Raw genomic sequence first — 13,607 nt, 5'->3', positions numbered from 1 at the left:
GCCAACTTTTCCCAGTGGCCACTCTCAGTAAAACGAGTTAAACACAGTTAAACAAGTCATTTTGCGGTGGAGGTGATGCTCAAAAAAATGTATCCACTTATTTACAGACATCTCTTTCACCATGTCAGTCAGGAAAAAGTGTTATCCGGCTGCAGGGCATTACCTGACAGATGTTACTACATTAATTGGCCTGAGTCCAAGAGGCTTTTTGTTGGGCACATTGAGCTGGATATGTGTCCCAAATTTCAAGTCAATCAGACTTACAGTGTGAGCGGCTGGGCCTTGCCAAAATCACCTTTCTGGGTATTAATTACAGCGCCTCCATGTGGATGATTGGGGTTATATTTCTTTGGAAATACCATAGTGCCAATATAGAGAGATGCCAAAAGAAGTACAGAGAGGGGAAGATAGGCATTAGTTAGAACTTGACTCTAACACGTCATATGTAGTGTTTGTACATTCACTTCCTGTGGTCGTAGTATAGTATGTCAACAAAAATCATGACAAAATGTCATAGTATAATATGTCCTTGAAAAGTCATGAAAAAACATCATAGTATAGTATGTCGTCAAAATTCATGAAAAGTGATAGTAAAGTATGTCAAGTCAAGTTTATTTATATAGCACATTTTATGCGACAAGCGCAGACTCAATGTGCTTAAAAACAGAAACAAAGGTCCATTGTACATGACAAAACATAATCATGATAAGAGTGACTAACATTTATAAAAACACAAGATGTAATCAAAGGTGTTAGTTAAACAAGATAAGAGGATATCTTTCTTATCACGGTTAAAAACAGGAGATAATAACTAATATTAATTCAGTAAACCTAACTAAAAGCTTGTGAGAATAGATATGTTTTAAGTTTGCTTTTAAAAGAAGACACTGAAGTAGCAGACCGTAGTTCAATTGGTAACGAATTCCAGAGAGTGGGACCATAATGACTGAAAGCACCAAAACCTGAATTGGAGTTGATTCTGAGTATTGTGAGGAGACCTTTGTTTGATGATCTAAGGGATCTCTCTGGTACGTACTCAGTGAGTATGTCAGAAACATAGGAGGGAGCTAACCGATTAAAACATTTATAAACAATAAGAAGAACTTTAAAATCAATTCTTTGTTTTACTGGGAGCAAGTGTAGAGAGAAATCACGTCCAAAATCACAAAAAAACATCATAGTATAGCATGTTGTCCAAAACCATGAAAAAAAGTCATAATATAGTATGTCATCCGAATTCATGAAAAGTCATAGTATAGTATGTCGTCCAAAATCATGAAAAAAAAAATCATGGTTTGATCCCTATCCAGGGCAGGTGGATTTATAAAGCCCAACGGCCAAATAAAAAGAGAGTTCATGTGTCTCCAGTTCATTAGCTCAGTTCTCAGGTGAACAGGCACTCCCTTTTGCAAGCTGATGTCTGAAGGAGAAAGTTAAAATGTCCAAGAAACACAGACAAAGTGTCTCTGGCCTGGTAGCTCAGGCTGTTAGAGGACTGGTTGGAAGTCCTTAGGTTCAATGTTCAATCCTAGTTCATGGCAGCTGAATTTTAAAGGCCGCTGTCCAGAGGAGAGAGTGAAAGGTTCAGTAAAACACAGTGGAAGTGTGAGTTGGAATAGCTCAAGCTGTTAAAGAGCTGCTTGGGTATTTTGAGATCAGAGGTTCGATCCTTATCCAGGGCAGGTGAATTTATAAAGTCCAACGGCCAAATAAAAAGGCTAAATGCGCCCGGAGAAAAGGTGACGTGTAGCAGCAGAATAGCTCAGTGGGTAACACTACTGGCCTTAGTGCGGGAGACTGCGGTTCAAATCTTCTCAGGTTGATGGTTTGATCCTTATCCAGGGCAGGAGAATTTATAAAGTCCAACATCCAAATAAAAAGGTTAAATGCGCCCGGAGAAAAAGACATATGTGTAGACAGGATAACTCAGTGGTTAAGGCAACTGACCTTAGTGCGGGAGACTGGGGTTCAAATCTCCTCAGGTTGATGGTTTGATCCTTATCCAGGGCAGGTGAATTTATAAAGTCCAACGCCCAAATAAAAAGGTTAAATGCGCCCGGAGAAAAGGCCATATGTGTAGACAGGATAACTCAGTGGTTAAGGCAACTGACCTTAGTGCGGGAGACGGGGGTTCAAATCTCCTCAGGTTGATGGTTTGATCCTTATCCAGGGCAGGTGAATTTATAAAGTCCAACGCCCAAATAAAAAGGATAAATGCGCCCGGAGAAAAAGCCATATGTGTTGACAGGATAACTCAGTGGTTAAGGCAACTGACCTTAGTGCGGGAGACGGGGGTTCAAATCTCCTCAGGTTGATGGTTTGATCCTTATCCAGGGCAGGTGAATTTATAAAGTCCAACGCCCAAATAAAAAGGATAAATGCGCCCGGAGAAAAGGTGATTGGTGTAGCAGCAGGATAGCTCAGTGGTTAAGACTACTGGCCTTAGTGCGGGAGACGGGGGTTCAAATCTGATGCTACCATATGCACGTCATGGCACGGCATGGGGGAGCCAGGACGCCAGGAAAAGTGGGGATGTCATCATCCCCCACATTGAGTAAATAATTAATGCACACTTCACTATAAAAAGTTTAACAGTAACACTAATAAACTATTGTAATGCGCAGGAATAGGCAGGAGGGCAGGAAAGCAGGCCTTGGGCATGAATGTGGCATGATGGTGGCTAGGACTAGATGATATAGGATGACTGGGACTGGAAAGCTAGGCCTTGGGCATGAATGTGGCATGAAGGTGGCTAGGACTGGATGATAGGAAGGTAGCTAAATTAAATAAATNGATAGGCAGGAGGGCAGGAAAGCAGGCCTTGGGCATGAATGTGGCATGATGGTGGCTAGGACTAGATGATATAGGATGGCTAGGACTGGGACTGGAAAGCTAGGCCTTGGGCATGAAGGTGGCTAGGACTGGATGATAGGAAGGTAGCTAAATTAAATAAATAAATAGGTGAATTAGAATTGCAGTTTACAAAACTTAATGTAGTAAGTAAATTTAGCTAGTTAACAACACTTTTAATGTCTAAAAAACTACTCTACATTAACTACATTTAACTTAACTGTTACTTAATTGTTAAGAAACAACAATAAATAAACAATAACTAAGCTGAGTTTAAGAAAGTTAAAGTTAAAATGTCTAATAAATGTTGTAAAATGTCTAATAAAATGTCTAAAAATGTTTAAGAAACACAGACGTAGTCTGTGTTTCTTAAACATTTTTAAACATTTTATTTCTTAAACTGTCTCAATGTCTCAAAATGTTTTAGACAGTTTAAGAAATAAAATGTCTAAAAATGTTAAAACATTTTAAGACAGATTAAGAAATAAAATGTCTAAAAATGTTAAAACATTTTATTTCATTCCTTTCCTACACCTAGGTCTAGCTACCTTCCTTTCTATCTATCTATCCATCCATCCTGCCATCCAGTCCCTATTACCCCAGTCTGAGCCACTGTCACACCCAAGGCCTAGCCAGCTACCATCCTTTCCTGCCCTGGCCACCTTCATGCCATGTCATAGCCTAGCATCCTTTCCTGCCCTTCTGTCCTACATGTAGATTACAATAGTTTATTAGTGTTACTGTTAAACTTTTTATAGTGAAGTGTGCATTAATTATTTACTCAATGTGGGGGATGATGACATCCCCACTTTTCCTGGCGTCCTGGCTCCCCCATGCCGTGCCATGACGTGCATATGGTAGCATCAGATTTGAACCCCCGTCTCCCGCACTAAGGCCAGTAGTCTTAACCACTGAGCTATCCTGCTGCTACACCAATCACCTTTTCTCCGGGCGCATTTATCCTTTTTATTTGGGCGTTGGACTTTATAAATTCACCTGCCCTGGATAAGGATCAAACCATCAACCTGAGGAGATTTGAACCCCCGTCTCCCGCACTAAGGTCAGTTGCCTTAACCACTGAGTTATCCTGTCAACACATATGGCTTTTTCTCCGGGCGCATTTATCCTTTTTATTTGGGCGTTGGACTTTATAAATTCACCTGCCCTGGATAAGGATCGAAACTCCAATCTCAGAATACCCAAACAGCTCTTCAACAGCCTGAGCTATTCCATTCTCTCCTTTGGATAGTGGTCTTTAAAAATGTCTTAGTACAGTATGTTGAAAAAAAAGTCATGGTATGGTATGCCTTTAAATGAGAGTTTGCCTCTGTGCATTGATGGCTTTTTTTTATTCTGTTTCTGCATTATGTTAAGGAGGGCCATGTAAATATATACATTATATATATATATATATATATATATATATATGACACATGCTGAAAATGTGGCCCATTGGCATTTTCTGGCTTTAAAATCTGTTGAATTTGTAAGTGAATAGCCCAGGTATAGCGTGCTGTCCAAAATCATGAAAAAACATCATAGTATAGTGTGTCGTCCAAAATTTACAAAAAAATGTCATGGTCTACCATTCAGCACACATTCATTGACATCACTATACAATAAGTGGTATGCAGTTCATCCACTGAGTAGGATGATCTCTTCTCTGTTGTATTGAGCACAGTTGTATTGGACAGAGTTGCATCAAAGGTATGACCTTCCACATCTGCAGAGGGCTCCACAGTACTCTCCAACTGTATCACAGCCATAGACAGAATCAACCAGAGATACAATCAGTGCTTCTCAAAGTTAAGGATGCTTCCTTGGTAGGAGAAGTCAGGTCCTACAGAGGCTAGGCAAGACCCTTTCCTAGCATATGGTGATCACAAATTGGAACAGGCTAGCGAGTGCCCAGGTGTGCATCATTTGAAGAGGCTTTGCCTTCAATTTTGGAAAATGGTACACAAAGAATTGTGGGTTCTTCTGCCCCGCTGAGAGTGCACACATGCTATCTCAAAAATATCTTGAAGGACGGACTCAGTCCCTGGTAGAGTTTGGCAGGATTCAATGATGTAGCATTCTTGAAATTCAGCAATTTAAAGATCCATCCTTGACTTTGTGAATCACCATCTGACATTTAAAACCTCTTTTCTTAGCCAAGAAGGTGCAACGACCTGTGACTCATGTGCTGTGCTGCCCCCACATGTATTTACTCCTACGCCAAAGTAAATGAATTTGTGACAATCGTGTATTTTGGACTGTGTGTCATCTGACATGTTTGGGCAACTGACCACTCGGACATTGGACTTCAGATATCAAAAAGCTAACTATTTGTTTTATAGGAACACAAAGCCAATAAAAATCTGCATAACATCCGCTACAACTGCATATACAGAAGGGACAGATGCTATTTGGATGAAACTATGAAAATAGTAGGTGAGATTGACGATGGAAATGCAGGGAAAATCTTTACAGAGTATAATTTAAAGGCTAATAAACAAACTGCTGCTTGAATGTTAAGTACAGAAGAAGAAAACAAAATTATGGGGTAAAGGGAGTAACAATTGACCATTTTAGAGGAAAAGAGAAATGAATTATACTCTACTAACGCTGTTTTATCTTATTGTCATTGTGCAATAAATCCCATTATAAACTTTGAGCATATTGTAATTTAAGTGGTCTGAGAGAGAACAAGACTTCTGCACCTCCTCTGGGCTCTGTTTTCAGGCTTTAGTAAATCTAGCCTGTGACGGGAGTTTGGCCAAGCAAAGGTCAGTTTAGAGAAAGGCTGCTCATATTGACTGTTCTACAAATGCAGACATCCCTTTGGTGAAAGCCAGATTTAACCTGTTTAATCATCATTTTTTTCCAGACATAAAACTATCCAAATCATCTGTCACTGGTAACCCTTTGAAATAGCCAATCTTTTTTGTTTTTTGTTTTTTAAATGTTCATGGGAAAGTAGGTGTAAATGTGTGTTTTATGGTCGGTCACAATTGTGACCGCTGGGATAATGTGTGGTATCTACCATTTATTGACCAAATTGCCATAATCTCCATTGCCATTGCATTGCCACGAGACACATTCTAGAGTGACTACTTTACCAATAAAAAAACTCCTATACATACATATATCACCGATTTGTCAGTGGCCTTTTCTGCATCTGCTATTGACGTATTGACGCGCTACCAACACTGGGACGTCAACAAAAGCACATGATTGGGTTTAGAAAAAAACACCTTGGTTTGGCATTCGGGAAGCAAACACTAGGCTCCCGGGTGAAAGTCTGGGGTTTGTTGGACCCATCCACCACCCCTCCTTCCCACTCTATACAGACTTTCCTGCTACTTATATTACTTATATAGGCTCATTTATGCTCCCTTTATGTACGAAAATGTATACGTCCGTTTCAAACGATGTTGCCATCACTGCCCACATACCTCCATGCGCCCTTTACGCTGGCATGGATGTTAACCAATATATCCACCAGGAGGCAGCCCAGTGTCAAAAGTTTATGACAACAACAAACTCAAAAACAAACATGGCAACTGTGGAGGAGATATTGATAATGTACCTCCTGCATAAAAGACAAAAACAGAGGCAGCGTTGTAGGAGGCGGTGGTCGGTGAGGCCGTTAAATACATCGCGACTGGAGGACCGAGAATTCTTTTCTCTAGTACTGCCAATGAGAGAAATTGAATTGTTATTTCTTCTTCGTGTCTCACTGGAGCTACGTATCGGGTAGTGACAGCAACACTGCCCCCACGGTTCCCGGTGGTACTGCTCCGTTTGGCCCGTATCCGTAAGCTTTATGGAAACGTGCAGAAATACAGACGAAATGAACGCAGAGCACGGACAGAAGGCTCCATCCGTATCTGGATCCGTATTTAACGTTGAGCATAAATGAGCCTTAAGACGAACTCAAGGCTTACAGCTGCGGCTTCATGTTTTTGTTAATGTAGCTAATATTAGTTCGTTGAATCAGTGTGTCCTTCGCCTCACTTCCTGCCGCTACAGACCACCTCGCTGGGAGGAGAGCAGGCAGCAGCTTTCAGGACTGACCCCCAGTCAGCAGCCACAACAACCGTGAATTCAGCCAGTGCAAACCCCAGCTATGACAGACCAGACAGTCCCGACTCCCCGCCTGATCAGCAAACTTTCTGTTGCTGCTGTTACACAGATTAGACCTGGTGCTGCCGCTGGTAACCAGCCTGCTGTAACACTTCATGCTTGGGGGTTTGCGCTGACCAAATTCAAGCTACTTAAGCTGCTGACCGGAGCTCCATCTCCTGAGCTAGTGCCCACTCTCCTACCAAGAAAGCAGTCCACATTTGCGGGGAGCAAGGTAGAGGGACCATGTGGTGACTAGCAGCTAATGATAGTCAGTCAGTATATTGGAAACTGTGGGAAACTGTGGGGTACTGTGGGTCAGTTGAGAGGGACTGAAGACAGTGAGGGGGGAGCTGCAGGAGGGCGACAAACTTTCATATTCTGCTTTTGTTTTTTTGCCTCTCTGGATCTCTGCCTACCCCAGCTTTTTAGGTTTTTACTTCTACTTAAGTACAAAAGAAAAAAACAAGACTGTAACACGGTTTAAAAATCCAATGCCAAATTCATGGTGGAGGGAGGGTCACACACTTTCCCCCAGTCACTGAGGGAGGCTCAAGGACAAATATTTGGAGCTTTGCAGAGGGTCAAAAAACAAAACTTCTCTGATGAATAAAAAAACAGCCCCTAAATCATTTATTTTTTATATATTGGGTAACTTTGGGGTACACTAAAGAAAAAAAAATGGACCTTACTGTACCCCACACAGTTTTGGCAGTATTATAATTGTAAATAATGACTTCTGCAGTTAGTATGAGTTTTGTTTTAACAAGATAAAGTGGTGTTGTGTCAGTGTGACGGGTGCCATGTGACAGTTTTGTGTAAAAGGATTTAAAGGCCTGTCACTAATATACGCCTGCTGAGTCCAGTGATTTAAGCAAATAGGCTGGGCTGCTAATTGAAGTTTAACGATACATATGTGGAAATAATGCTAGTACTAGTAATACTATAAATTCCATGGTAACAAATTGATATATGCTGTCATTTTGATTTTTTTCCCGTTTTTACAAATGCCATGAAGTGACATCTCAACGGTCTGGTCAAGGCCTAGATTTAAAAAAACAACATTGTTATTTGTTGATTTTGCACCCACAAGAACTTTGCTCTCTTTACTCATTTGTTTTTTTACTCTGCCGTAGGAGTGAAAACAGGTCACAGGTCAGTGCTGTGTGTGGGCTGAGACGGGGATATAAGAAACCGTGTGGCCAGGAAGCGGTTATATCACCTTTGATTTAGCCATCTCAGACGCGGGGGAACAAGAAGACTGTTAAAATGAAGACAGCATTGATTTTGGTTTGTGTGCTGCTCCTGGGGTGGACCTGGACTCTCCAGGGCGTCCCTGTTGAGGTGAACCAGGTGAGTGGCTCTAGGCATTTTTGCACTTTTAGTAGATTATATGCTATTCTTTTTCTCACTGTCTCTTTTAAGTCTGTCATACTGGTTCTATGTATGTAAAGTCTTTTAAACGATCTATTCAGCCAATTCTGATTTAGTTATGGCACTAATTACTTAATTACGTATGACACCGTTGGGCATGGTTAACAATTCTGGACTGACAGATTACTAACTTTGTGTGTTCAACCCAATCTTGAAAGCATTTAAGTAAATATGTGAAATATTAACATCTGAAATTTTAAATCTTGTTGCATCTCTGACCGAGTCTGTTTGTGGCTGTGATACAGGAGAAAGCTGAAGATAATGAACATAAGGTTGCTACCGAGGAACCTGCTCACTCCCATGCAGATGTGTCCAACGAAACTGCGTCCAATGCAACTGCGTCTAATGCAACTTCACCCGATACTCATGAGCATGATTCACATGAGCAAGAGCATGGTACACATGCGCCTGATACTCATGAGCATGGTACACATGCGCCTGATTCTCATGACCACGGTACCCATGCCCCTGATTCACATGACCATGGTACACAAGCGCCTGATTCACATGACCATTCACATGACCATGGTACACAAGCGCCTGATTCACATGACCATGGTACACAAGCGCCTGATTCACAGGACCACGGTACACAAGCGCCCAATGCAGCAGGTAAGCAATGGATAAACACTAAAGATGCTTCAAAATGTGACAGTGATAGACATAATACTTAAACACCTTCTGAATAAGGACTTAAAGTTTGTTGTGAACACTGCGTCAGAGTTGGGTCATATTCGGTTGCATTGCTTTCAGTTAAAGTTGGTCACATATGAAGTACTGTACCTTCTTGCCAGTGCATTTTTTCTACATTTATATGTAGTAGTGACTTTCAAGACTTGATGGTTAAATAATTTAGCTTTTGTTTGAACTGATGCAGCTCTGTTGGGCCTCTTTGGTCACTGCAGGTGTCCCATGTTGCTTTTAAAACAGAGTTTTGACTACAGCTGACAAACGCTGCCAATTGTCATTGTCACTTTGATATAGATTTACTTACCCACTGCACAGTACATATATATCCTCCTGAGACCTCAAATTTTCTTTGGTATGCATTTTTAAATTCTCCTAGCTATTTGGGATCAGTAGGAATAAAAATATAAATATAAAAACTAAATATTGTCAGTGATAATAAAGTCCCAATGTTCTCAAAAAAGGCGACAATAAAGTTGGTTTTCAACCTCAATGCCTGCCTAAACTCCGGCATAGAGGACGACAGAGGAAGCTGAACAACTCCGCTTGTTTTTCCTTTTCTTTAATGAAGCAGTTGGTTTCCAGAGAAAGAAACAGTCAGTAACAGGATGATAACCTTAAAGAAAAGACCATAAAATCATGTTAATTAAATCAGTCACCTTTCAATTAACTGAAATCTTTTATGTTCATCACTGAAGTTAAATCAATCAAGTTAAATCAATAATCATAATCAATCAGACATTATCTGTGAACAAAATATACCCAATAATTAATTAATTTTAACAATCAAATTCATGTTATACTAAATATCTATTAAATATATTTATATGATTGCCAATGATACTATTGCAAACCAAACATCTATATTCTTTTAAATAAATTTAAATTATTTACCTATTTTAAACAATCACGAAATTACTTTTAATCGCACTTTTAACCAGTTTTCTAAATATGGAAATTCTCTTTTATTACTTACACTTTCAATTCAAATAAAATCAGTAAGTTATTATCAATCACTAAATTTAATCAAATTCCATCCAGCAAACGAACTCACAATTGAGTGACGTCAACTTAAACTTTTACATACACACCACTGAACTATAGATCCTGCTATCAAGCTGATCAAATTTAATCCATCAATAGAATAAACTATCTTCAGCCACCATACACATGACATGCTCGGCTAAATAAGGTGAACAAACATTTCTAACCAAACCAAAAAACAACTTGCACCACAATGAATGAATGAGTGAAACTATTAACACAAACACATATTCTACTTGTGCAGATCAAGTTAATAATTATCAGTCAAAAGCAGTAGCGTCTCTGCAGTCATCTAAGCATTGATGCATCAACCATCTCCCTGGCTCGTCTCCCTGCAGGCCACAGCTCACCTGTCCAGCTGATCCTCCTAATCAAAGCCAGCCTCTCTCTCTCTACCTGCATGCCAGGGACCTGAGCTGCCACACCTATTCAAATTAATTACCTCAACACGATAATAAAGTCCCAAGTCCTCAAATGAGATGACAGTAAAGTCCAAATGTCCTCAAACAAGACAATAACAAAGTCCTGATGTCCTCCAACGAGTACTTTCTACTAGATAGCTGCTACCATTGTTAAAATAGGTCAAATTTGTTGCCATATCAAACTACAAACATTATTAATCATAAATAAATTAGTTTCAACCATTACATTTGATCAGGTTTTGTACCTTGTCCACTTTTGTGTCAGGATCAGCTGAACACTAACTTGGCAGAGATGGCCGCCATCTTGTTTTTAAATAGATTGGTGTATTGTGGTCTTACTACCACTAGATGGCACTACAAGTGTCTACAAACGAGGACAACAGGAGGATATATCTGTTCATGCAGATTTACAGCTAATACCTACCCAAATGTGATTAACACATGAAATGTATTTTTGCTCTTTTACAGCTTAATAGCTCTCCAAGCCAAAGTGTTGATGTCCCGATGAAGGGCTTTCTGAGGCCGAGCGACTGAAGGCTGAGTGAGATGAAGAAACGTCGCCGCTTATCTTACAGATACTCTTTCCGCACTTACAGAATGTGTGAAATCATATCACAACAGATGACCAATAAAGCAACTAACTCGCTGTTCTGTTGTGTTGATGTTTGTTGTTTAAAGGATTAAATGACAACTAACTTCCCTGGTCTCTTGTTGCCCTGTTCCCAACTTTTTTTGAAACATGTTGCAGGCATCAAATTCAAAATAGGTGTATATTGACAAAAATATGGTGGGTCAGAACTAAGTCCGATCCACATTGGGGCGTGGCACATTGTCCTGCTGGGGGGCTGCTGCCATCAAGGACCTGACAACTTGGTCTGCAGCGGTGTTTGGGTGGTTGCTGTGTGTCAAGTGGCATCCAGAAGAACGCCAGTACCCAAGGGAACAAAAGATGTTGTTGTTGTGTGCTATATTGATTTGTTGAATAACAGAAAGCCCACAGGACCATAAACTACACCTGAATACTTACAAATCTCAATTTGATAATAAAAAAATAAGTCCAATAACAGGCATGGTGGCCAAGTGGTAAGGCGTTGGTCTCGTAAACCAAAGATCATGGGTTCAATCCCCATCCATGCCTGGGCTTTGCAGAGCTTTGGACTCCTAGATGGTATCCTTGTGATGTGGAATAAACAGTCAGCATGTGGCTGAGTTTTGCACTTCCATGACCAATAAAAAGAGGGAACTGGACATACCGGAAAGGGGAAAAAGATTTAACACTCATTCTTGAGAACTGGGACCAAACCATACATTTGGGGTTTTTCAATTTTTACTCTTCAACTAGGCTGGGAAAATACATTTTAAAAGCTTAAAGTGTTGACTATTAAACCTTGTAAAGGGCCAACCACTCTCTAATTTAATTTCTTTTCTTAAATAGCATACACAATAAAAGTCAGAGGTTAGATCTGACGGAGAGCAGTCGTAGTGAGTAGCCATTTTATTTTTTAAAGTTGCCAAGAGTTCTCTTAATACTTATCAAAACACTAATTTCTATATTAAGTTTGGATTTATTATGCCCAATATTATTTAATGAATTTATTAAAATTACAAAGCATTGCAAAACTTCAGCAGCATTCCTGCCTTTTTGGAAACCAGGAAGTGAGACAGGAGCCCTAACCCCTTATATGACTGATTAAATAATGTTTTTATGGAAAGCTGATGGCATTGATAATGAATCTGGGACACATCTTTAAAGGGTAAACATTTTTACAAAAAATTATATATATTTTAAAACAAAGATGATTCATTTTTTACACATTTTTAATTGTTGAAGTTGTGATTTTTTGTCTGGGTATTTTCTGGTTCTGGGCAAGTTTATTGATTAAAAACTGAAACCAGATTAAAATATTTTATAAATCCCATTCATGCATATAAATCCTTTAAAAATACTGTTTCACCCCGTAAATTAAATGTTATAATTTTAAATTCTAGAATACAGCGCAAGTTCTGGCATAAACCCCACAAAATAATCTTAAAACCTTGATTATTCAACCATACCAGTGCTAATAAGTTGCTCCTCTATCAGACTACGAGTTGTAGACGTGAAGGAGATAACTTCTGTCGAGTTATTAACGCCTTGAAAACAGAAACACATAAATGGCTTTGCTAGAATTTACGAATAATTACAGGGCTATTTCTACGTTAGCTTTAATTAACAACATAAAAGACAGAACCAACGTTGCCATCCTTGAACATTTGACAATGAAGGTCGCAATGGATGAGGTCACAGTGGCCTTGAACTTCAACCTTTGACTACAAAATTGTAACCAGTTCATCGTTGACTCAAAGTGGAAGCTTCTGCCAAATTCAAAGAAATTCCCTCAAGGTGTTCTTCAGATATCGCGTTTACGAGAATGCAACATGCTATGCTAGATAAAATCTCAGTAATTCTTTATTGTAATAAGTGGTTTCAGTATAAACTAAAATTGTGAATTCTTAATAACAACAATGGTTAACATCACGTTTTGTAGCAGTACTCTTTATTGAACAATCACAGTTACAGTTGAGTGTCACAATAATCAATTAGTTACAGTTAATCTACTGGCAAAATGTAAGTATAATTTGAAACAGAAGATGTCGCGGCCTGTACAGCATTATATCTACAGCACAGAAGTCAATGAATCAGTATGGTATCCATTATCACTGACCGTGGCTGAGTGTACGAGAAAAGTGGGATGCATTCCAAAACATGCTTCCTGGTCCTTTGGAGTAAATGTCAAGCCTTATTTAAGCCTTGTTCTGAAATCAATACTAACTGATATATGAAATTAAACACTAACAAGCAGAAAAACAAGCCGGTTTTGATAAGTACGCCTGGAAGTATCTCGACAGCTACAATCACGGCAAGACGAAGCTTCCAGGACAGAAACGCAGCTATGTACACAACTTAAACGCAAGGAAACATGCAGAAAACCAAAACAAATCAAAACATGCATAACAGTTAGCTGAACATAGTTCAGAGTATTGGATGTGTCATAAGCACAATGCCATGAAGAGGCATTACTT

General features: G+C 39.5%; 1 protein-coding gene, 1 long non-coding RNA gene and 1 other non-coding gene across 3 annotated transcripts; all 3 read left to right on the top strand.

Moving 5' to 3' along the window:
* The first annotated feature begins 1,911 nt into the window (after positions 1–1,911).
* LOC126401985 (uncharacterized) lies at positions 1,912–2,562 on the top strand. Its single transcript, XR_007571144.1, has 2 exons — positions 1,912–2,045; positions 2,374–2,562. It is a non-coding gene; the product is annotated as an uncharacterized LOC126401985 (long non-coding RNA).
* A 5,588-nt stretch (positions 2,563–8,150) lies between these two features.
* LOC126401955 (histidine-rich glycoprotein-like) lies at positions 8,151–11,190 on the top strand. The gene is made up of 3 exons (XM_050063547.1): positions 8,151–8,310; positions 8,637–9,003; positions 11,013–11,190. Exons 1-3 carry the CDS (start codon positions 8,227–8,229, stop codon positions 11,015–11,017), a joined length of 456 nt encoding a protein of 151 aa, XP_049919504.1. The 5' UTR covers positions 8,151–8,226; the 3' UTR covers positions 11,018–11,190.
* Positions 11,191–11,610: 420 nt separating this feature from the next.
* trnat-cgu (transfer RNA threonine (anticodon CGU)) lies at positions 11,611–11,682 on the top strand. Its single transcript has one exon. It is a non-coding gene; the product is annotated as a tRNA-Thr (tRNA).
* Positions 11,683–13,607: the final 1,925 nt, after the last annotated feature.

The sequence above is a fragment of the Epinephelus moara genome, chromosome 15 (assembly GCF_006386435.1).
Source record: "Epinephelus moara isolate mb chromosome 15, YSFRI_EMoa_1.0, whole genome shotgun sequence".
Taxonomy (NCBI): Eukaryota; Metazoa; Chordata; class Actinopteri; order Perciformes; family Serranidae; genus Epinephelus; species Epinephelus moara.
The sequence above is the reverse complement of the archived record's forward strand: the minus strand, read 5'-3'. Positions and strand labels throughout refer to the sequence as shown.

What these genes read in the sequence shown, in the direction of transcription:
- LOC126401955 (XM_050063547.1), top strand. Translation starts at nt 8,227, where the DNA reads ATGAAGACAGCATTGATTTTGGTTTGTGTGCTGCTCCTGGGGTGGACC. An exon ending in TCCCTGTTGAGGTGAACCAG is followed by an intron (nt 8,311 to 8,636) that starts GTGAGTGGCTCT and finishes GCTGTGATACAG; the next exon opens with GAGAAAGCTGAAGATAATGA.